Source organism: Rhinoraja longicauda, chromosome 18, assembly GCF_053455715.1.
Source record: "Rhinoraja longicauda isolate Sanriku21f chromosome 18, sRhiLon1.1, whole genome shotgun sequence".
NCBI lineage: Eukaryota > Metazoa > Chordata > Chondrichthyes > Rajiformes > Arhynchobatidae > Rhinoraja > Rhinoraja longicauda.
The window spans coordinates 7,669,864-7,695,652 of record NC_135970.1 but is presented as its reverse complement, the minus strand read 5'-3'; the positions used below and the strand labels follow the sequence as shown (position 1 = coordinate 7,695,652).

The window sequence follows — 25,789 nt, the reverse complement described above, 5'->3', positions numbered from 1 at the left end:
CCACATCATCATCTATATCTCTCGTTTTCCTTATCCCTAACCAGTCTGAAGGGTCTCGACCCGAAACGTCACCCATTCCTTCTCTCCAGAGATGCTACCTGTCCCGCTGAGTTACTCAAGCCTTTTGTGTCTATTTCCAGTGTCTACATCTTTTTATTGTCGTGAAAAGTGAAATTCTTAATTTGCTTTCGTTGAGACGTTTTTTCTGATGCTGTGAGAGGGAGGGCACACCTCTGCCCAGCGAGTGTGAGGAGGGCCGAGCGCTGCTCTCGGGCTCGGCGCGCGCCGGAGGGGAGGCAGTTGGACGATGGCGACGATGTCGGGGGAGGCAATTTGAAAGGAGCGCGCGCACCGGCGGCAGCAGCGGGTGGATCGGCTCGAAGACGCCACCAGGGCGCGTGCGCCGCGGCACGAGGTGGATGAGCGCGGTAGGCGTTGAGGGCGCGTGCATGACGGGAGAGGGGTGGATCCTCTTGGCAGGAGGGAGGGAAGGAAGGTTCTGGATGTTGGCGAAGCGCCATCGGTAAGGAGGGCAGCGCCATTGAAATCGGTGCAGCGGGAGATGGTGCCGCGGGTGGACTGCCCGTCCCAAGGCCCGTGGCTGACTCGATGCCGTTGCAACCAGAGAGAGCCGTCGGCTCGTCAGCGGCCGGAGGGAGAGGAGGAGGGAGGGGGGGGGGGGGGGGGGGGGGGGTTCCAGGTCCTTTATATCCCGTCCCTCCCTTACGGACGCCGCAGCTAGTGATATGCTACTCTGGGCCCGGGCTGGAGCTCCGTTAGCCTGGGGCTGAGCCTCGTGTCTGAGCAGCTGGCCGCGTGTTAACACATTGGTCCCATCTCGTTTTGCTCGGCCAGTGGTTGCAAACGTGTTTCTTCGCGGGACCTCAAAGTTCAGACGAGCCGTTTAAAGCCCAATGATAGCAACACAGTTTCAGGCAACCCAGTCCATGGCTGTAACGCACACTCGTCTGTCTTCCTCCTTTTGTTCTCCTTGCACATCTCCCGTACCTGGTTCCACCAGAACCTCCCTATCTGGTTCCACCTGTCACCTACCCACTTCTATCCCACTCCCCTACACACTGGCAATTTTACCTATTCCGTCTCAGGCCTTCTGTATGATCTCTACCCGAACTGCAATTTACACCTTTTGCCTCTTAGTTCTTTTATCTCCTTACCACAAAGCATGATTGTTTGTACCTTGGATAAAACAGAGTAGTTTGAATGCCCACGATCTCCGTTACATAGGCAGGCATGAAAGCCATTTTATGAGTATTGAGTTCACATATGCAAATGAGATATTAGGTATTGTTGGCTAAGTAGAGAATGTTGGCGAAAGCATTAAATAATGCCGGGATCCTGTCCCACTGACAAGTTAATAGGATTTTTCATTGATCCAGGTGTTGAGAATGGGATCATGTAGTTCACTTTATTGCATGTTACCTTTTCCAAGGTGGCACAATGGTATAGCTAATAGAACTGCTGCTCCTCAGTTCCAGTGTGTTGGATTTAATCCTCATCTGCGGTGCTGCCTAAATAGAGTTTACATATTCTGCACATGACCCATGTGGGTTCCCTATGGGTGCTCGGGTTTCCTCCCACATCCCAAAGATGTGCAGGTCAGTAAGTTAATTGTCCATTGTAAATTACCCCAGGGGGGTGTTGATGGAATTGGGGGGAAAATAAAATGGAATTGGCGCAGCATTGGTATAAATGGACGGTGCACAAAACTGTCCCGTCCTATCTTGTATGGCGTGCATTGTATGTTGCGGTGTTAGCAGATTGGCACCTCATTTTTACCTATACATATCGGTGTATGGATAATATCCATATATGGATAAACAAGATCACATATGTCAGACTCCTGTGTATGGGTTAAAGCTCTGCCTTCAACACCATATTCCTAACCATAGAAGGTTCAAAGGTCTTTTATTGTCTCGTGTATCAATTAAGGTACTGTAGAGGTCCACGCGTTGTGTAAACACTCCGTTTAATAATTAACTGATACAGCTCCGTCGCTCACACGCGCATCCCCGAGTTCAAATTCTAACCGCAATTTATTTTTCTCCGCCCACACATGACGGCCCGCTCCCCGGACCCCGTGATTGATCGGCCCAGATCACGCCCAGTCCACGCGAGAGTTCGAGCCGGACAGACGAAGGTTTAAAACGAAAATTGCTCAGCCCACCACATGACATCCCCCCCAGAACCGGAGTAATGGACGCGGTTAGGTTGACGAGTGAGGCAGCCTGATCTCATATACATGTGTCCGGGGTCGCAGCTGGCAGAGTTGAGAGCGGGTGCAGTCGTGATGGTGGATGCCCTCTGTGGCAGGGTTGTGCCACCTGCACTGGTTGGTCAATGTCCAAGTGTGTCAGCTTAAGACGTCCACGGAGACAGTCTCGTGTCTGCTACCCATGTTGATGTCAAAAGTCGTGGCACCGTGTTGCAGTACCTTGTCCCTCGTAAGGCCTTTGCAGTGGCGTACAGTGGGAATCATGGCGAAGGAAAACGTACTGGCAGTCCTGGAGGGCGGGTGGGACGTACGTGGTGGTGAGTCCGTGGCAGGACGTTGGGACTGGAGACTGCATGCCCACCTCATGGAGGCGCATCAGCACGGTCGTGGGAAGTTCATGATGTTCATGTGCCGTTGGGATGAAGTCCCCCGGGACCGTAAGCGCCCGGCCTCGCATTGTCATTCGTCCAACCACGCCTGGGCTTGCCTCGCCGCTCGTCCCGCCACTCGCCTCACCTTGCTCGGTCGTGCCACTCGCCTGGCCTCGCCTCACTGCTCACCTGGCCTGGCCTGGCCTCGCCGCTTGCCTTGCCGCTCGCCTGTCCTCCCCTCGCCCCTTGCTGCCCGCTGCTCGCCTGGTTCTGCCTCGCTACTCGCTTCACCTGGCCTCGCCATTTGCCTGTCCTCCCCTCGTCCCTTGCAGCCCGCCCCTTGCCTGGCCTGGGCTCGCCACTCTCCTGGCTTTGTGGGAGTGGGGGTGAGTAGGGGTGGAGTGGGGTGAGGGGAGTGGGGTGAGGGGAGTGGGGTGAGGGGAGTGGGGGTGGGGGAGTGGAGGGGGTGAGGGGAGTAGTGGGTGGGGGTGGGGGTACATGGACCATTGTGATTTGCTGTTGAAGACCACTGGAGCAAATGTGTCTTCAATGAAATTTAGGTATGTGCAGTTTTAAATGAAATTCATTCTTCAAAAAGCAAAATAGAAAAAACAAAACAAAACAATTTTTTCTTTGTGTTGTAAAAAATATTTCTGTTCAATAATCTAAACATAGCACAAAAAGTAAGGAAATTTGTGTTTGGTAGATTATTTCTTTGTTGTAACAATGCTTCTTGGCAATAAATCTTATACCGTTGGATAGCTTGTTTATTTCCCTTTTAAATGGTGCCACATTTGTAAGGAACATGCATTTGTGGGATGAGCAGCAGAGCTGAGTATGTGGGTTGCGCCCATGAAAAATCTGCCAAATCTTCTCTGCCAATGCCAAACAGCTTATTCTGCCATTGACTCTTGTTCGGTGTTGTTTGGTGGATTGGATGATTGAAATCTGAAGAAACAAGACATATTGGCAATTTAACAATTTATTCATTTAATAAACAGGAGCCTCAGTAGCGTGTGGAAGAACCATACACAGCCACAACAGCCTGGCACCTCCTCCTCATGCTGGTCACCAGCCTGGTCACACACTGTTGTGGGATGGCATCCCATTCTTCAACCAGCATTTGTCGCAAGTCAGCCAACGTGGTTGTGTTGGTCACTCTGGCACGAACAGCACGCCCAAGCTGATCCCACAAGTGTTCAATGGGGTTGAGGTCAGGACTGCTGGCAGGCCATTCCATCCTCTCCACTCCCAAATTCTGGAGGTAGTCTCTGAGAAACCCTGCTCTGTGGGGGCGAGCATTGTCATCTTGGAGGATAGAGTTCGGTCCCAGACTGTGGAGATATGGGATTGCCACTGGTTGCAGAATCTCATCTCGATATCTCTCTGCATTGAGATTGCCTCCAATGATGACAAGCCTCGTTTTTCCAGTGAGGGAGATGCCGCCCCACACCATCACACTGCCTCCACCAAAAGATGTTACTCTATCGGTGCAGCAATCAGCATAGCGTTCTCCGCGTCTTCTCCACACTTTGACCCTATGATCCAACTGCCGTAGGCAGAATCTGGACTCATCGCTGAACATAACGTTCCTCCACATGTTCAGGTTCCAGTGCACGTGTTGCCGACACCAGCGCAAACGGGCCTGACGGTGAAGGGCAGTCATGGCAGGCCTCCTGGCAGCCCTATGAGACCGGAGATCGGCTGCGTGCAGTCTGTTCCGAATTGTCTGGGCAGAGAGCCGTCGGCCATATCGTCCTGCAAACCTTGACTACAAATCTGTAGAAGACAGCCTACGATTCCTAAGTGCTGACAGGGTGAGGAAACGGTCTTCTTCGGGTGTCGTCTTCTTGGGACGCCCACTTCGCGGCCTGTCTCTGACAAGTTATATGGAACTTGGCCTTCACTTTGGAGATGGTACTAGGGCTCACTCCAAATAATGCCGCAACTTGGTTTTGCGGAACACCCGCTTGAAGTTGCCCTATCGCACGGGCCCTATCCAGATCAGTCAAACGTGGCATGCCGATTCTTGGAGCAGACACCTACTGACCACTGTAGCAGGGCCCATGCTCACAGATGCTGCCGATCAGGTGCCAATCAGGCACCTGATTGTCAGCACCTGGGGGTACCAGAAGCTCAAAACAAGAGTCAATAGCAACAGCAGAATAAGCTGTTTGGCATTGGCAGAGAAGATTTGGCAAATTTTTCATGGGCACAACCCATATACTCAGCTCTGCTGCTCATCCCACAAATGTATGTTCCTTACAAATGTGGCACCATTTAAAAGGGAAATAAACAGGCTTTCCAACGGTATAAGATTTATTGCCAAGAAGCATTGTTACAACAAAGAAATAATCTACCAAACACAAATTTCCTTACTTTTTGTGCTATGTTTATATACTAAAACTCTCATTTGTTATCTTGTTTGTGACTGAACTTTAGCCAAAACGGTACACGATATCATGACAATTTTAGGCCCACCTTACTCACCATTGTCACTTTAGTGATAATGCAAGTAGTTTTATTGAAATCGGTGTTATATTTTAAAAGTTATTCACATTTTAAGGTTTAAAAGGAGGGGATGGGGAAGGGAGGGGGGAGTGGGAGAGAAGGGAGAGGGGAGGGGGCGTTGAGGAGAGAGGGGAGGGAGGGAGGGAGGGAGGGAGGGAGGACAGGGTGCTGCACCAATGCAGGAGAGGTTTGGGCCCAACAGATCCACTTTGTCTAGTCTTTCTATAAATAGCAGAATATACTCATGATAGGCCTGACTTTGTTCATGTAGTCCAAGGACTACAAACTGCTGTAAATAATAGTTGTTTCTCACTCATAAATGTAGCGCAATGCGTATGCGCATTGGGCATGCAACATTTTTTTTGCTGAAAACTGGCATTACGCGCCATATTATGAATTTTTATGTAAAATTCTGAATTTTGGACATCGAAATTATGAATTTGTAAAATCAAATATTGGGAGGTCTGGAGTGGACGGAATCTGATGGTAGCCACGTCCCAGGTTGATTTGCGAAAAAACCTTGGCGCCGTTCAGATTGGCCGTGAAGTCCTGGATGTGAGGGACAGGGTGCTGGTTGGCCGTTGTGACGTCGTTACGATGGCGGTAGTCCCCACAGGGTCTCCAGACGCTTTGGGGACCATGTGAAGCGGGGATGCCCATGGGCTGTCTCAGCGGCGCATGATGCCCATTTCTTCCATTTTGCGGAACTCGTCTTTGGCCAGTTGGAGCGTGTCCGGGGGGGGGGGCAGCCTGTGTGCACGTGCATGGAGTGGCGGTCCGGTGGTGGCCATATGGTGCTTCACCCCATGCTTGGGGCTGGCCGTTGTGAACTGGGGGCTTATGATGTTGGGGAAATTGGCCAAGATCCTGGCGTACTCGTTGTCAGAGAAAGCCACCAAACCGAGATGTGGTGCAGTCAATTCGGCATGGCGCAAAGTGATCGACTCGAATTGACGAGATGTCCCTTCACGTCGACCAGCAGGGAGTGCGCCAGGAGGAAATTGGCGCCCAGCAGCGGTTGGGAGATGGCGATAATAAAGGGCCACTTGAAGTGACAGGAGTTGAAGTTGAGCGGGATCGTGCGGACCCCATATGCCGTTGGCAGCAGCCAGAGAAGGCATCCTCTTACTGGAATGAGTGTCATCCCCTGATGGTGGCAAAACACTGACCTCTGCTCCCGTGTCCACGAGAAAATGCCGCCCCGAATGACGATCCCAGGTGTAGAGGAGGCGATGCTTCTGGCCCGGCCGCAGTAGCCACTACTGGCGGCTGGCCGAGGCATTTCCCGGATGCGTGCATGGTGGTCGCCATCGGCGGGCCTCGGAACCCCAACTTAGGTGGTAGAACACCACTCCCCCTTGCCGGCGTCGCTTGTGGCCGGCTTCATTGCAGCGCCTTCGGTGGAGGCAGGGCCCGTCCCCTTGACCTGCCGAGACACTGCTGCCACCTGGCTGATGATGCCATCCTGCTGTTTCGCCTGCCACAGCACGTCCGCACAGGCTGCCAGGTGTCGGTGAAATCGTCGTCCATGAGGAGCAGGCGAATGTCCTCAGGCAACTGCTCGAGGAAAACCTGTTCGAACAGGAGGCAGGTCTTGGGTCCATCCATCAAAGCAAGCATTTCATCCATAAGCACGGATGGTTTGCGGTCGCCTAGGCCATCCATGTGCAGGAGTCTGGCTGCCCTGTCACGGCTGCTGAGACCAAAAGTGCGCAGGAGGTGCGTTTTGAGCCCTTCGTACTTGCCATCGCCTGGTGGCTGGCGAAGGTAATCGATTATGTGCCCAGTGATGTCCTGGTCCACCGCACTGACCACGTAGTAGTATTTGGTGGCATCGGCGATGATCTGACAGATGTGGAACTGGGCTACAGCCTGTTGAAACCACATGTGGGGCTGTGATGTCCAGAAAGTGGGCAGTTTGATCGAAACTGCATTCTGCTAATCTGGGTTGTTGGCTGCAGAGATGATACAATCCAAAATAGGCCGTTTTAGATAGTTGGGGGCACCACCTCTAGAGGTCCACGCGTTGTGTAAACACTCCGTTTAATAATTAACCGATACAGCTCCGTCGCTCGCGCATCCTCGAGTTCAAATTATAAACGCAATTTCTTTTTGTTCTCCGCCCACACACGACCGCCCGCCCCCTGGGCCCCTTCATTAGTCGGCCCAGATCACGGCCAGTCCATGTGAGAGTTCAAGCCCAACAAACAACGTTTGAAACCAAAATGGCTCAGCCTGCCACAGAACAGTGATATTTGATTTACCATACAGCCATACTTAAAAAAAGCAACAAGATGCACAACTAAATAAAAGTCAACATAAACATCCACCACAGCGGATGCCCCATATTCCTCACTGTGATGGAAGGAAAGAAGATAAGAGTTTATTGCCGCTGTGGTAGGTTTATGTAAACTTTTATGTAGTTGTGTGTCTTGTTGCTTTTTTTCTGGTATGACTGTATGGTAAATCAAATTTCACTGTACCTTAAATGGTGCACGTGACAATAAAGAACTATTGAACTTGTCTCCAAACACCTGGACCTAGGAATCAGTATCTTACTACTGCCACTGGATCCTTGCCATTGTGACCTACAGACAACAATCAGTGAGGATAGGCAACAAAATATTTTCCAACGATTATTCCCAATCTGATGCCCAGCTCCTTACTATGTGCCATATGCACCCATGATTGTGTAGCCAAATTCTGATCTAAATCCATTTACAAGTTTACAGAAGACATCACTGTAGTGGTCCTAATCTCAAACAAAGATGATACAGATTACAAGGTGGAGATAGAGAGCTTAGTACCATGGGATGAAGACAACAATGCCTCCCTTAATGTCAGCAAGACTTCAGAAATCAGGCTGTTGTATATGCACTAGTCAGCATCAATGATGCTGAAATGATATGATGGAGTTCCTAGGTGCAAGTATCACCAACTATTTGTCCTGGACCAACCATTTTGCAGCTACGTCCAAGAAAGCATGCTAATGCCTCTACATCTGCAGAAGACTATCACAACTATTACCATCTTCTACAGTTGTACTGTAGAAAGCATCCTATCGGGATGCATCACAACTTGATTTGGCAACAGCTCTGCCCAAGACTTCAAGAAATTGCTGAATTTTGGATAAAGCCCAGTCTATCTCAAACTCACACCCCTGTCATTCCCTCTTCTATCCTGTCCAGTCGTGCAGAAGATACAGAGGCTTGAAAGCACGTATCACTGAATTTAGGAACAGTTTCTTCCCTGCTGTTGTCAGACTACTGAACGGTCCTCCAATATTCCAACCTACGTCATTGTGATCCTTGCATTCTCTTTTATCTGCACTTTTTATGTAAATGTGATGCTATAATATCTTCTATATACTAAAACTTTTGTTTGTTTGTTCCTGAACTACAGCCAAAACGATAGCACGACAATTTTTTTGTTCCTGAACTACAGCCAAAACGATATCACAACAATTTTAGGCCCAGCTTACTCGCTGTTGGTGCTAATGGAAGAGGTTTCATTGAAATCGGTGTTATATTTTTAAAGTTATTCATATTTTAAAGTTTAAATGTATCACCTAGGGAAGGAGGGGGTTGGAGGGAGGAGGGAGGATAAGGGGGGTTGAGGGGGATGGAGTGGGGGGAGGGGAAGGGGGAGAGGAGCGGGTGCTGCACCAATGCAAGAGAGGTTTGGGCCAACGGGTCCACTTGGTCTAGTATATTACTATTATAGTAACACTATATGCTGTGCTCTGGTTTATTTCTCTTTACACTACCTGATCTATTTGTGTATGGCTTAATTGAACCCAATCATAGTATGATTTGATTTGACTCAACAGCACATAATCAAAATACAATACCTTGTACTTCTCCTTCCATCATAGACTTCTCCACCCATCGCAGAGACAGCTTGAGAGGAGGGAAGGAAATACCAAGCCACAAAAAAAAAGATTATGATGAAACATTGGGGGTGTTGCTGCTTGACTACCGTGTCTTATGGAGCTTGGTTTTAAGCTGACAGTTCTGTTCTACACTATATATTATCTCAACTCCACAGCTGTTTGATGAATTGTGACTTTTAGTGGGTTGCATTCAGGTCGTTGCCAGCTCTGCAAGCTAACTACAATTTTGAAGGAAGATTTTAGTTATGGTTTGCTGAAATGGCTAGATGACTTCTATTTTGGTCTGGGCAGGGGAGAGCCAGTGGATGTAGTGTACCTTGACTTTCAGAAAGCCTTCGACAAGGTCCCACATAGGAGATTAGTGAGCAAAATTAGAGCACATGGTATTGGGGGTAGGGTACTGACATGGGTGCTGTCTGTACGGAGTTTGTACGTTCTCCCTGTGCCAGCATGTGTTTTTACCAGGTGCTCCAGTTTCCCCCCACACTCCCAAAATATGCAGGTTTGTAGGTTAATTGGCTTCTGCATATTGTAACTTGTCCCTAGTGTGTAGGATAGTGCTACTGTACAGGGATTGCTAATCAGCATGGACTCAGTGGACCAAAGGGTCTGTTTCTGCATTGTATTTCTAAACTATACACACACTTCAAAAATCTTTGTGCTCCAGAAGGATCTATGTGCTTAAGGAACAGTGCCCTTTTGAGTAGAAGATTAGGGTGACAGCAGTGTGAGTTTCATCTTAAGATCAGCTGTGCAGATAGAGTTTCAGCCGGACCTCTGTCAGGCCACCTGTGACTGAAATGCTGCGGATTCAAGTACACATCTTTCATTCCATTCATCGAGGATAAACTGCAGAAAATTTGCTTCAGATGGGTGTGTGCCTTGTTGAGTACTGTAGAGGATAGGCTGATTCTATAATAGACATAACCTCCACTTCAGTTTCTGATAACCTCTAGCTTTGACAACTGCATCTTGCAGCATGGATCACTGAATGCTCTGAAGGATAGTGTGGTATGGACATGACATCTTTCCCATATTCCTCAGGGTCTCCAGGCATGAAACCTTACTTCTCATGCCTGTCCTGTACCTCCAGCTTAAGTGGCACATACAGTGGAACCAACATAAGCCAAAATTGCAATGACAGTTTCTCATGGTAGATTGCATTACTATAGAATTGGTGAACAGCTTTCAATAGCACAGCTGTAGAGCACTGTGCTATGAAAACATTTGTTTGAGTGACGAATGATAACAAAGAAGAACAGTTTGCCCCATTACATTTACAAATGGTCTAAAGGAACATTGTGTCATAGATGCATGCCAGGTATCTTGCGCACACCATGATTGGAGGTGCCAAATTCAATTTTGTGAATTGGGTAATTTTCATCCAAAACATCAAGTTTGATTTACCACATAAACCACCACATGATTCCATTTCATGGGAAGTAAGTTTTCAATGTTGAACATGCGAATTGAGTGAGATCCTTCATCTCAATGGACCTGACCCATGTATCATTACCTGAAGAAGAAGGAACATTACCTGGCAATTTGTCAAACTTGTCGTTGTTTTTCAAACTGAGTCAATGATACAGCAAAGAAATGGGCCCTTCAGCCTCAGATCCCGCTGAATCCACACCAACCCTCAGATACCCATATTTACAGTACTCAACAAGGCACACACCCATCTCAAGCAAAAGTTCTGCAGTTTATCCTCTATGAATGCAATGAAAGATGTGTACTTGAGTCCACAGCCCGTTACCTGGAAATTTGTAGTGTTGCATATTATATCTTTTAAAGCATCTTATTGGGACGATCCTTTTCATTCTTCGACATGAGGAGAGAATAAAGTGGGTTAAAGTAGGTTTGTAAATATGGGTATCTGAGGGTTGGTGTGGATTCAGTGGGATCTGAGGCTGAAGGGCCCATTTCTTTGCTGGATCACTAACTCAGTTTGAAAAACAACGATGAGTTTGACTATGACTGTTACATTTATTTAAACAGACCTACATAACAACTACAATGCTCATGTTAAGTTGCAATAAAATGACATTTTATATGATAATTATAACACGTATAACATCTGGTATAATTCAGTATGTTTGGCATTCTAATTATTCGAAAATAGTGTTATGTAGGAAGTAGTCTATAAATGTTTCACATCTTGGTGTTTCTTCATATAAGGTAGATGTGCAGCTAACAGCAGAAGATGAACTTTATCTCTGGAGTAATATTGGCTTTCTCGCTGTTGAGTGCTTTGTGGAGCAGTGCAGTTGTGGTAAGAAAATGTGAAGGCAATATTGTTACAGATCAGCATAATTTTTTAAGATCTCTGTAACCTGTTATTTTAATGCAGGGAGAAGATTTGTCAAAACCCTCATTTCAAGGTTTGTTTCTATAGAATTTCAATTTTAAGTATTTTAAAATGTGAAGGAATAATGTGATGCTTAATCCAAAAATAATAGAAAAATCATAATTTACTTTTCACTCCAATTAACTAATTATGAAAGTAATTGTTATGGCACGTCAGTTTTTCTAGTTGTTTTAATGACCCTTCAGTTTAGTGACAAACATAATAAAATCAAAAATCTGCCATGGGAAAAGGTTCATCATGAATTAAAAATGTAACTTACTTTTCCAATTCATCAGAAGCATTTTACATACAAAAGGTTTAAATTCATATTTGAGTTATTAAAAAACAAGTGGAACTTCATTTCTTGCAAGTGGTCAGCTACATAAGAGGTTTGCAGATATTGTGTTAAATGATTGTGATAATTGGTTATTATCAAAAGAACACAATAGCAAAATTAACAGCAACACAAAAATTTTAAAAAGTAACAGAAGATAACTAAAAAGGCAATACGGGGAGAAAAGATGAGGTACAAAGGAAAGCTAGCCAAGAATATAAAGGAGGATAGTAAAAGCTTCTTTAGGTATGTGAAGAGGAAAAAAACAGTTAAGACAAATGTGGGTCGCTTAAAGACGGAAGCAGGTGAATTTATTATGGGGAACAAGGAAATGGCAGACAAGTTGAACAGGTACTTTGGATCAGTCTTCACTAAGGAAGACACCAACAATCTCCCAGATGTACTATTGGACAGAGGTCCGAGGGTGACGGAGGAACTGAAGGAAATTCACATTAGGCAGGAAATGGTGTTGGGTAGACTGATGGGACTGAAGGCCAATAAATCCCCAGGGCCTGATGGTCTGCATCCCAGGGTATTTAAGGAAGTGGCTCTAGAAATCGTGGACGCATTGGTGATCATTTTCCAATGTTCCATAGATTCAGGATCAGTTCCTGTAGAGTCAATTATCAAAGAAGAAATTGTGGAACATTTGGATAGCACAGGATCGTTCCGAGTCAGCATGGATTTACAAAGGGGAAATCATGCTTGACTAATCTTCTGGAATTTTTTGAGGATGTAACGAGGAATATGGACAAGGGAGAGCCAGAGGATGTAGTGTACCTGGACTTTCAGAAAGCCTTTGATAAGGTCCCACATAGGAGATTAGTGGGCAAGATTAGAGCACATGGTATTGGAGGTAGGATGCTGATATGGATAGAAAATTGGTTGGCAGACAGGAAACAAAGAGTAGGGATTAACGGGTCCCTTTCAGAATGGCAGGCAGTGACTAGTGGGGTACCGCAAGGCTCGGTGCTGGGACCGCAGCTATTTACAATATACATTAATGACTTAGATGAAGGGATTAAAAGTAACATTAGCAAATTTGCAGATAATACAAAGCTGGGTGGCAGTGTGAACTGTGAGGAAGATGCTATGAGGTTGCAGGGTGACTTGGACAGGTTGTGTGAGTGGGCAGATGCAGGGCAGATGCAGTTTAATGTGGATAAATATGAGGTTATCCACTTTGGTGGTAAGAACAGGAAGGCAGATTATTATCTGAATGGTGTCAAGTTAGGAAATGGGGATGTACAAAGAGATCTGGGTGTCCTTGTTCATCAGTCACTTAAAGTTAGCATGCAGTTACAGCAGGCAGTGAAAAAAGCTAATGGCGTGATGGCCTTTATGACAAGAGGAGTACAGGAGCAAAGACGTTCTTCTGCAGTTGTACCAGGGCCCTAGTGAGTCCACACCTGGAGTACTGTGTGCAGTTTTGGTCTCCAAATTTGAGGAAGGGCATTCTTGCTATTGAGGGAGTGCAGCGTAGGTTCACTAGGTTAATTCCCGGAATGGCGGGATTGTCGTATGTTGAAAGACTAGAGCGACTAGGCTTGTACACACTGGAATTTAGAAGGATGACGGGGGATCTTATTGAAACAGTTTTAGATTATTAAGGGATTGGATACGTTAGAGGCAAAAAACATGTTCCCAATGTTGTGGGAGTCCCGAACCAGGGGCCACAGTTTAAGAATAAGGGATAGGCCATTTAGAACTATGAGGAAAAGCTTTTTCATTCCGAGAGTTGCAAATCTGTGGAATTCTCTGCCTCAGAAGGCAGTGGAGGCCAATTCTCTGGATGCTTTCAAGAGAGAGCTAGATAGAGCTCTTAAAGATAGCGGAGTCAGGGGGTATGGGGAGAAGGGAGGAACGGGGTACTGATTGTGAATGATCAGCCATGATCATATTGAATGGTGGTGCTGGCTCGAAGGGCCAAATGGCCTACTCCTGCACCTATTGTCTATTGTCTATAATCTTGTACTTCTAAAGAGTAAGAACCTTCAGGAGAATTTGCACAGTAGAAGAATATGAATTGAAGTTAAGCATTCTAGAAAATTTAATGCACATCTGAAATTATTTTGTGGGAAATAGAAACAAGACAAAATGACAAAATGACTATATTTGAAAGAAATAAAGGGAAGAGGAACGTGCGCAAATATTTAGAACTGAAGATGATGTGTAAAATAAAAATTGATAGGATTTAATCAGCAGAAAAGAAAGAATGAATAAAAAATCCTGTAAATTAAATTATTAGTAATTTGTGGTTTCATTTATTTGTGATGCTATCGCAAAATGTGGAAACATAAAGACTGTGTATCAAACAAATGATAACCAAAATTGTCAAATTCTCACACATAAAATGTGGTTTAAAAGTGAAACTGAATAAGACATAATTAGGCTTTTGCAGATCATCATTTCAATATTTTGATAAGCAACCTGTGGTTCAGTGAGTGAAAAGGTGACATTATGTGCATTTGAATTTAGTTGGCCCTGTTAACTTCAATGCCGCACAATATCAATTTAAATCCCCATCATCCAGTTGCAAATTGTTAAAATCCACCAGTTTTTCATGTTATTGAATGCTCCAGATTACAAACATTAATGACCATTTTGGGAAATTTTGCCTCCAGGTGCTGACTGGGTGGGTGTTGTCCATTTCCCTGAAATGAAATATGGCACAATTACATTCCAACTGCAGTGATCCCTTTGGAATATTTTAAGAAACATGTCTCAATAACAAATGTCATAAGTTGCAGAGACTTAACAATTATTAGGCAGATGAGTAACTATATTAACATCACATTTTCTTTGGAATTGATTTATTTTGCATTGAAGGTCTGAGGTACCAAGGTCTTCCCGGTTCAAGGATAGTTCAAATACTCTTAACCTTACTTAAATTATCTATGCTATTAACCATCACTTCTCACCCACTATCCCCCACCCCCCCACTAAACTAACGCCTTTATGGCTTTAATTCTTTTGCTGGTCACTTGACTCACCAGATCTTAGAGAATCCTAATTACGGCTTTGAAGTTCAATCTACTCGTACCATTTATCTCATTGCTGTGCTTGGGCACCCACCAGCCTCCCACCACTCGCCATTTTTTTAACCTCCAACTTCAAACCCTGGCCTTTTCTTCCCCTAACCTCATTTAGAACTTCTAACCTAAGACTACGATGAAAAACATTGTTGATTTTAAGAAATGAATAGTTTATCTGTTCATACTATTTGATTATAGATAGGTTAGTTACAATCTTAATGAATAACGTAGTAGGCTCCAGGGATCATTTGGCCTACGTAGTCCTAATTTGTATGTGTGCATGCTTGCTTTTTGCTTTCAATTGTAGTTCAAATAGGTGGCAGGTGTGAACATATTCACCCCTTTCCTTTACCCTTTTAATTTCAAATTCAAGTTTGCAGACATTATTTGTTTAAATTTTGTGCAGTGGTCTGCCATTATATTATCCTTAGCTGTAACTTGTTTAATTAAACTGCCCCGTTATGTTTTTAAATATCTGTAGGTTTGTAAAACAATCGTATGGTTCCTTTCTTTTCTATGTACCATCTTTTATATTAACCCCAATCGACAAATCTGCCCCACGTTTCCCAATATTCTTTTGTTTCTCCAGGTTAGCTTTTCCATTGTGTAAAATGTGCTGTGGTGTGATGCACAGTATCTTTGCAGATCAAAGCTGTTTAGACTTGGATTATTAAAGTAAACAAATTACAGATGCTGGACAGCTGAAATAAAAAAGAAAATGAAAGAAACACTGAGCAGGCCAGTCAGGATCTGTGGAAAGAAGCAGTAATCATTTCACGTTGAAGATGGTTTGTCAAAATTTGGAAAGAGAAATCAAATTAGTTTTAAATTCAGAGAAGTGTGTAGGAGGGATAGGAATATCTTTTCTAGGGTGAGGCAGGCTGATAATCAGTTGAATTTGGTGATGAAACCATCTGATTAATAGGTTAATGGGGGCTATTACAAAGAGGAAAAAAGGAGAATGTAATATTTGTGAAAGATGGGTCAGAACTGCAGGAAATGTCCAGGCAGAGAAGAAAAATCTGAACTAATGGTACGTTTAGGTTTATTGCTGTCTCGTGTACTGAGGTAAAGTGAAAAGCTTTGTTTTGTATGCTATCCAATCAGATCAGATAATACTATACATAAATACAATCACATCAAACTCAAGTACAATAGATTGAACAAAGGAGAAGATACAGAGTTCAAAATGTAAGTCTCCTCATTGTAGTGCATCAGTTCCGTAGACAAAGTCCAATGTCCGCAATGGGGTAGAGGTGAATTGGATAGTACCCTAGCTTATGGAAGGATTCTTCTGAAGCCTGATAATAGGGGGAATAGCTGTTCCCGGGGTAGCATGAAATGTAGAATCAATAGTGGAGAATTTGGTCTATGTGATGGACAGGGCTGTATCCACAACTCTGCAATTTCTTGCAGTCTTGAGCAGAGCTGTTCCTCAACCAGGCTATGATGCAATCCATCAGTCTGCTCTCTGTGGTGCATCTTTCGAAGCAGATAAGAATAATTATTTTCATGAATTTCTTCACTCTTCTGTGGAAGTAGAGGTATTGGTGTACCACCTTGGGAGTTGCATCAATGTGTTTGGTCCATGGCAAATCGTTGGTATTATTAATGCTAAGGAACTTGAAACACTCAACCATTTTTACTTCAGCACCATTGAGATGCTTATTGGGACATGTACTCCACCATGCTTCCTGAAGTCAATAATTAGCCCCTTGTCTTGCTGACATTGAGGGAGACATTATTATCCTAACACAATGTTACTAAGTTCTCAGTCTCCTTTCTGTGCTCCCTCTCGTCATTGTTCGTGATCCAGCCCACCACAGTGGTATAATTTGCAAACTTGTAGATGGAGTTAGAGCAGAATTTGGCTGCACACTCATTCGTGTTTAGGGAATATAGTAGAGGACTGGGAATACAAGGAGTACAGATGGATAACCGTGTATCTGAAATAGGCAGTTGTGGTGTAAGTGAGAAAGTGAATTACCAAAATCGTTGAATTCACCATTGAGTGTCAATAAAGGCAACTACTCTACAAAACTGTCAAACAGTACATGTTTTCCTCCATCGTAGAGGAGACCACATGATGTGTTCAGAATGTGGTACGCTAGATGAGAGAAGTGCAAGTGAATCGCAGCATCATTTGAAAGGGTTATTTGGGCCCAAAGTTCTTCACTCTCAACCAACCACTCACCATCTTGCTATCATTCTTTCATCTCGCCAACTACTCCCCTGCTTGCAATACTTTCCAATGTAAATGCAATAGTTGTTCTACTTCATCCCACCACCCTTTCTGTGCCTCGTCTCCCTTTCACTCAAATCAAAAAGAACCCTTTAATTTCACTGGCCACCAGTTTTTCTTAGTCTGTTGTGTAAACATTTTGAAAGATTGGTAATAGAAAGGGAATTTTGCTCAGATTTTTGAGGCGTTTCATCAGATTGCCTGATAATTTTCATTAATTCTATTATTTGGGTAATAATAAGGAGTTCATTTGGGAGGTAGAAAGAAAATATAAATGTTTATAAAGTATTGAAAAAACTTGCTAAAATTAAGAAAGATATTATTTTGTTTTTTAGATACTCCAAAAGCACAACAAATGAACAATGATATAATTAGCAGAATCATGCAAATTAATAGACCTTTACGTAAGAATTTCCAATAGTTTTTTGTATTAATTCAAATTGTTTAATGTTTTCACATTGCTGTTATGAAATTGAACAATGGACACTGGTGTTAAAGAATTAATGAACTGTTACATGTTTCAGTTACGTATAGCACTGATATTGTCACTGCAACTTTTATGTAAAGCAGAAGCTTTGAACTCTAAATGGTGGGGGGGGGGGGGGGGGGGGGTCAACAACATGGAAGCGTATGCATTTTAGTTAAAGGGAAAGAGAGTGTAGGAAAGGTCACGTTTAAGCTAATAGGCCAGGGGGATGGAAACCAATGCAGGGCCGTAAAATGAGGGCAGAAGCAAAAGGTAGAAGGGAGAAAAGAAAAACAAACCTGAAAGCTTTGTGCCTTAATGCGAGGAGCATTCGTAATAAAGTGGATGAATTGAACATGCAGTTTTTGTTAACGGATATGATATAGTTAGGATTACGGAGACATAGCTCCAGGGTGACCAAGGCTGGGAGCTCAATTTGCAGAGGTATTCAATATTCAGGACGGGTTGACAGAAAGGAATTTGAGATAAGGTGGCATTGCTGATCAAAGTGGAGATTAATGCAATAGTAATGCATTTCATGCATTAGCTTGGATGCTGTAGAATCTGTATGGGTAGAACTGCGAAATAACCAAGGGCAGAAAACACTTGTTGGGATTGTGCACAGCCCATCAAACAGCAGTAGTGAGCTTGGGGATTGCATCAAACAGGAAATTAGGGATGCGTGTAGCAAAGGTACAGCAGTTATCATGGGTGACTTTAATCTACACGTAGATTGGGCTAACCAAATTGGTAACAGTGCTGAGGAGGAAGATTTCCTGGAGGGTATACGGGATGGTTTTCTAAGCCAATGTGTAGAGGACCCAACGAGAAAGCGGGCCATTCTAGACTGGGTATTGTGTAATGAGAAAGGATTAGTTAGCAATCTTGTTGTACAAAGCCCCTTGGGCAACAGTGACCAAATATGGTGGAATTCTGCATTAAGATGGAGAGTGACACAGTTAATTCAGAAATGAGGGTCCTGAACTTAAAGAAAGGTAACTTTGATGGTATGAGACGGGAATTGGCTAGGATAGACTGGCAAATGATACTTAAAGAGTTGACGGTGGAAATGCAATGGCAAAGATTTAAAGATCGCATGAATGAATTACATCAGTTGTTCATCCCTGTCTGGCGTAAAATTAAAATGGGGAAGGTGACTCAACCGTGGCTAACGAGGGAAATTAGGGATAGTGTTAAATCCAAGGACGAGGCATATAAATTGGTCAGAGGAAGCAGCAAACCAGAGGACTGGGAGAAATTTAGAATTCAACAGAGGACAAAGGGGGGAAACAGAGTATGAAAGAAAGCTTGCAAGGAATATAAAAACTGGTTGTAAAAGCTTCTTTAGATATGTGAAGAGGAAAAGATTGGTGAAGACAAATGTAGGTCCCTTACAGTCAGAAACAGGTGAATCTATAATGGGGAAACAAGGAAATGGCAGACCAGTTTAACAAGTACTTGGGTTCTGTCTTCACTGAGGAAAACACAAACAATCCCCCAGAAATACTAGGGGACCGAGGATCTAGCAGGAGGGAGGAACTGAAGGGAATCCACATTAGTCAGGAAAATGGTGTTTCGGTAAACTTGGGACTGAAGGCAGATAAATCCCCAGGGCCTGATGGTATATCGAGAGGTGGCCCGAGAAATCGTGGATGCATTGGTAATCATTGTTTAATGTTCTATAGACTCTGGATCAGTTCCTGTGGACTGGAGGGTAGCTAATGTACTCCACTTTTTAAAAAAGGAGGGGGAGGGAAAACGGGGAATTATAGACCAATTAGGCTTACATCGGTAGTGGGGAAGATGCTTGAGTCGATTATTAAAGATGTAATAGCAACACATTTGGAAAGCAGTGACGGGATTGGTCACAATCAGCATGGATTTATGAAGGGGCAATCTGCTTGACTAATCTGGAATTTTTTGAGGATGTAACAAGTAGAATGGATAAGGGAGAGCCAGTGGATATGGTGTGTCTGGACTTTCAAACAGCCTTTGACAAGGTCCCACACAAGAGATTAGTGTGCAAAATTAGAGCACATGATTTGGGGGTAGGGTATTGACATGGATAGAGAACTGGTTGGCAGACAGGAAGCAAAGAGTAGGAATTAACGGGTCCTTTTCAGAATGGCAGGCAGTGACTAGTGGGTTGCCGCAAGGCTCAGTGCTGGGACCCCAGTTATTTACAATATATATTAACGATTTAGATGAGGGGATTAAATGTAACATCTCCAAGTTTGCGGGTGACGCAAAGCTGGGTGGCAGTGTGAGCTGCAAGGAGGATACTATGAGGCTGCAGGATAACTTAGATAGGTTGGGTGAGTGGGCAGATGCATGGCAGATGCAGTATACTGTGGATAAATGTGAAGTTATCCACTTTGGTGGCAAGAACAAGAAGGCAGATTATTATCTGAATGGTGTCAGATAAGGAAAAGGGGAGGTGCAACGAGACCTGGGTGTCCTTGTACATCAGTCACTAAAAGTAAGCATGCAGGTACAGCAGGCAGTGAAGAAAGCAAATGGCATGTTGGCCTTCATAGCGAGAGGATTTGCGTATTGGAGCAAGGAGGCCCTACTGACGTTGTACAGGTGAGACCCGGGAGTGTTGTGTGCAGTTTTGGTCTAATTTGAGGAAAGACATTCTTGCTATTGAGGAAGTGCAGTGTAGGTTCACCCGGGTTAATTCCCAGGATGGCAGGATACATATCTATATACTAATACTCTCATTTGTTTGTTTGTTCGTGAACTACAGCCAAACGGTACATGATATGGCAACAATTATAGGTCCACCTTACTCACCGTCGTCCCTTTGGTGCTAATGGAAGAAGTTTCGTTGAAATCGGTGTTATATTTTTAAAGTTATTCACGTTTAAATCTATCTCCGAGGGAGGGGGGGGAGGTGGAGGGAGGGAGGGTGGAGGGAAGAAGGGGGAGGAGGGAGGATAAGGTGGGTTGAGGGGAATAGAGTGGGGGGGAGGGAAGGGGGGGACAGGGGGAGGAGGGATGGGAAGGTGCGGGGGGGGAGAGGAGAGGATGCTGCACCAATGCAGGAGAGTCTTGGGCCTAACGGGTCCACTTGGACTAGTAAACACATATAATTCTTAAGGGATTGGACAGGCTAGATGCAGGAAAAATGTTCCCAATGTTGGAGTCCAAAACCAGGGGTCACAGCTTAAGAATAAGGGGTAGGCCATTTAGGACTGAGATGAGGAAAAACTTTTTAACCCAGAGAGTTGTGAATCTGTGGAATTCTCTGCCACAGAAGGTAGTGGAGGCCAATTCACTGGATGTTTTCAAGAGAGAGTTAGATATAGCTGTTAGGGCTAACGGAAACAAGGGATTTGGGAAAAAGCAGGAATGGGGTACTGATTTTGAATGATCAGCCTTGATCATATTGAATGGTGGTGCTGGCGCAAAGGGTCGAATGGCCTACTCCTGCACCTATTTTCCATGTTTCTATGTTTCTAACCTATGTTTGTGGTTCCTGGCCTTGATGATTGCATCTAATTTCTTTATTCCCATTAACATTGTCTTCCCTCCCTACCTCATTTCCTTTCTTGTATCTGCTTTCAATGGGGTTGAGTAAATTATCTCAGTGCAGATTTTGTCCATATGCAAATTATGATGTCATATTCAAATTCTACAGATCCAGGTCAATTCAAATCTCCTCATTAAATAAAGCAGTCTCTGCCTGGTTGCAGCTAGAGCTGGATATTGCAACAATTATTGAACAATAACATGTCAAAACTATCAGATCGTGACTATTTCCAATGAAATTGTTTAGCTAACTATCCTTGTTGAATGACATTATCATTCCATCTTCCACCATACCTCTTGGAGGTCACCTTTAACCAGAAATTCAATGGAAGAAGCCTCATAAATACTGTAGCTACAAGAGCCTGGTCAAAAACTGGACATCCTGTGACAAGTGACACGGTTATTAAAAGCAATTGCATTAAATAAAAGGCATAAGTCAGGAACATGATGCGATGCAGTTCACTTGCCTAGATGAATACGTTTCAAACTATGAAGAAGCTCAACATCAAACAGTCCGACAGTCCAGTTTTGCAGTAGATAACCTCTGTGTTCTGTCAGAGAAGATTAGCTTAACTTGACATCTTGCTTGGCATAGACATTGTGGATCAGAGGGCCTGATCCTGTGCTGTAATGATCTATGTTTGTTCTTGCAACAGAACTGGTCTGTTCTGATACAAAAAGAGAAAATAAATTGCAAAAAAAAAACAAATTGCAAGATGAACTCAGTAGATCAGGCAGCTGAACAGGGAAATAGACATTATTAGGCGGAGGGAAGAGTTAGGCAAGAGCTGACAAGCGATCCATGGTGAGATGGGGTTAATGGCAAATTGAGTCAGGTGGGGGAAGGGAAAGGGGAGATAGCGGCAGAGTCTGGGAGATATTTAGACAACTGACCGCTGTAAATTATAAATTCTGGTAAGAAAAGAAAAGTGGACTCAAGGGAGAGATGGTGGGCAGATGGGAATAGTGGGGATTGAGGTGATGGGCCCTTGGGAGTGGGGTGTGGGTAATGCACAGGTGGAGAGGGAGAAAGAAATTGGGTGGTTGGAGGAGTTGCAAGTGCAAAGCTCACCTGGAAGGATTGTTTCTGTTCCTGGATGGAGGTGAGGGAGGAAGTGAAGCAGTGGGTGTTACACCTACAGTTGTTAGGGAATGTACTGGTGGGGTGAAATGTAAGAATCAAGAGACTCCCCCTGTTCTTTCTGGGAGGTGGGATGATAGGGGAAATTTAGAAAATGGAGGTGATATGGGTGAGGGTTCAATCAACCACTGTGTATGTGTTTCCTGAAAATGGAGACTATTTCAAATTTTTTGCAACGGAATTCCTTTCTCGAGAACAGAAGTGGCGGAAAAAGGAACTGTGGGAAAGCAATGGCATTCTTGGAAGAGGCAGGATTGCAGAAGATGTAGTCTGAGTAACTGAGAATCAGTGGGCTTATAGTAAATATTATTGGAGAGTTTGATTCCTGAGATAGAGACAGATAAAGAAAGGGGAGAGGTGTAAAAAATAATGCAAGTGAATTTGAAGGCGCTGTGGAATTTAGTAGCCAAGTTGAAATTAACAAGCTCGATATGGGTGCAGGAGATAACACCAGTGCAGTCGCCGATGTAGAGGAGAATGTTGGTGAGTAGCGCCACAGGTTTGGAGTAGATGAGGTTGGAAGAGTATATGTGAATCTTTGTCGTTTCTGAAAGGGCTGGTTAGAAGCTTGGGTGAAGGTGAGGAAGGGGGTGTTGAAAATGTCATCTGAAATTGTTGGAATTTAATAATGAGTCCTGAAGGCTGCACTGTCAGGATACTGTTCCTCAGGCTTACATAATGCTCCATTGGACAAGTGCAGATAACGATAGACAGATCAGAGTGCGAACTAGATGGGGAATTAAAGTGGCAATCCTGGTCTTACTGTATTAGAAATATATTCCATTTGTACTATCCATTTATTATTTGCCCTCCACGTGACTATAAATTAATTTGTTTTCCCACCACTGAGACAGAAGCAGGGGAATTTATTATGGGGAACAAAGAAATGGCAGACGAGTTAAACCGTTACTTTGGATCTGTCTTTACTGAGGAAGATACACACAATCTCCCAAATGTTCTAGGGGCCGTAGAACCTAGGGTGATGGAGGAACTGAAGGAAATCCACATTAGCCAGGAAATGGTTTTGGGTAGACTGATGGGACTGAAGGCTGATAAATCCCCAGGGCCTGATGGTCTGCATCCCAGGGTACTTAAGGAGGTGGCTCTAGAAATAGTGGAAGCATTGGCGATCATTTTTCAATGTTCTATAGATTCAGGATCAGTTCCTGTGGATTGGAGGATAGCAAATGTTATCCCACTTTTTAGGAAAGGAGGGAGAGAGAAAACGGGTAATTATAGACCAGTTAGTCTGACATCAGTGGTGGGGAAGATGCTGGAGTCAATTATAAAAGACGAAATTGCTGAGCATTTGGATAGCAGTAACAGGATTATTCCGAGTCAGCATGGATTTACGAAGGGGAAATCATGCTTGACAAATCTTCTGGAATTTTTTGAGGATGTAACTAGGAAAATTGACAGGGGAGAGTCAGTGGATGTGGTGTACTTCGACTTTCAGAAAGCCTTCGACAAGGTCCCACATAGGAGATTAGTGGACAAAATTAGAGCACATGGTATTGGGGGTAGGGTACTGACATGGATAGAAAATTGGTTGACAGACAGAAAGCAAAGAGTGGGGATAAATGGGTCCCTTTCGCAATGGCAGGCAGTGACCAGTGGGGTACCGCAAGGTTCGGTGCTGGGACCCCAGCTATTTACGATATACATTAATGACTTAGATGAAGGGATTAAAAGTACCATTAGCAAATTTGCAGATGATACTAAGCTGGGGGGTAGTGTGAATTGTGAGGAAGATGCAATAAGGCTGCAGGGTGACTTGGACAGGTTGTGTGAGTGGGCGGATACATGGCAGATGCAGTTTAATGTAGAAAAGTGTGAGGTTATTCACTTTGGAAGTAAGAATAGAAAGGCAGATTATTATCTGAATGGTGTCGTTAGGAAGAGGGGATGTTCAACGAGATCTGGGTGTCCTAGTGCATCAGTCACTGAAAGGAAGCATGCAGGTACAGCAGGCAGTGAAGAAAGCAAATGGAATGTTGGCCTTCATAACAAGAGGAGTTGAGTATAGGAGCAAAGAGGCCCTTCTACAGTTGTACCGCCCCTGGTGAGACCGCACCTGGAGTACTGTGTGCAGTTTTGGTCTCCAAATTTGAGGAAGGATATTCTTGCTATTGAGGGCGTGCAGCGTAGGTTCACTAGGTTAATTCCCGGAATGGCGGGACTGTCGTATGTTGAAAGGCTGGAGCAATTAGGCTTGTATACACTGGAATTTAGAAGGATGAGGGGGGATGTTATTGAAACATATAAGATAATTAGGGGATTGGACACATTAGAGGCAGGAAACATGTTCCCAATGATGGGGGAGTCCAGAACAAGAGGCCACAGTTTAAGAATAAGGGGTAGGCCATTTAGAACGGAGATGAGGAAGAACTTTTTCAGTCAGAGAGTGGTGAAGGTGTGGAATTCTCTGCCTCAGAAGGCAGTGGAGGCTAGTTCGTTGGATGCTTTCAAGAGAGAGCTGGATAGAGCTCGTAAGGATAGCGGAGTGAGGGGGTATGAGGAGAAGGCAGGAACGGGGTACTGATTGAGAGTGATCAGCCATGATCGCATTGAATGGCGGTGCTGGCTCGAAGGGCTGAATGGCCTACTCCTGCACCTATTGTCTATTTCCAAGTTTTGATAAATGTTTTGTGACCTTAAAGTGTTAACTGCATTTGTTTACATATGTTTCATTATCTGTTGCGTGTTTCTCAAATTTTGTCTTTAAATATTTTATTATTTATGAGCCCAATGAACACAAAAAGTGTGTAAAAACCTGTTGAAGCAAAATGGAAATGGAAGTACACATTTTGCACCATTGTATCTGTGTGTTTCAACACTGTTAAAATTACCACCTCCTTTTCTGTTTATAAAAAATATATTTGTAATGGTGGTCTTTGGAGGAAGTAATTTTGTTTAAACTATTTGTTTCATGATGTCCAAGTAGGTGACAGATGCAGATACGTGCTGCCTCTATGCAGGGAACATTAGCCTCTTGAATAATACAGTTTTGGATGTTGAAATTTTTTCTAGTATTTAAATTGATGCGTAATTCTTTTGTGACTTAAATATGCCTTGTGTATATATAATGGTAACAATAACAATTCTGTACACAAATGAAAAAATGTAAAGAAACTATGGCAAAGTTTAGTAACTAATGCTTAACAGCATCAGATATGCCTTGCATTTTGATTTTATTTGTTGATTTTTTCCAGTGAATGTTAGTTCCTTACAAGGTATTATAACTGGTGATTATCGAGAGCATGCAAATACGATTTGTTCAGCTGGTCACAAGAGTTGCTTATGGCCCTCCTCACATAATAAGAATATTTATATACCCTATACTTTCAAATCAAATTACAGTAAGTAACTTAAATTTGTCATCTTACTAACTTATTGCTTCAAGAGAGTCAAGAGGATTTAATTGTCATATTTATCACAAATGGAACAATGACATTTTTACTGTTCTTGAACGACTACATTTGTCACCACACCTTGTTACGGGTAATTGGAGATGGGAAATAATAGTTGGCCGACTGCAAAACAAATGTGCGAAGTTGCACCTTACCGTATAATTTAAAAAAAAATACCCAACACTATCACTGCAATCATCTATGAGGTGTTGTGATAAATAAGGCTTGCAGACCTTGCCAATGCAGCTATTATGACTCCTGGCAAAACTGAGC

At 43.9% G+C, this 25,789-nt stretch overlaps 1 protein-coding gene across 1 annotated transcript in view; it reads left to right on the top strand.

The window, feature by feature from the left end:
- The first annotated feature begins 11,210 nt into the window (after window positions 1-11,210).
- LOC144602057 (astacin-like metalloendopeptidase) overlaps window positions 11,211-25,789 on the top strand; it is a 67,743-nt gene continuing 53,164 nt past the window's right edge. Inside the window, exons 1-4 of the mRNA XM_078414739.1 lie at window positions 11,211-11,279; window positions 11,358-11,388; window positions 17,301-17,369; window positions 25,319-25,465. Coding sequence (XP_078270865.1) covers window positions 11,211-11,279; window positions 11,358-11,388; window positions 17,301-17,369; window positions 25,319-25,465 — 316 coding nt within the window. The remainder of the gene's footprint in view (window positions 11,280-11,357; window positions 11,389-17,300; window positions 17,370-25,318; window positions 25,466-25,789) is intronic.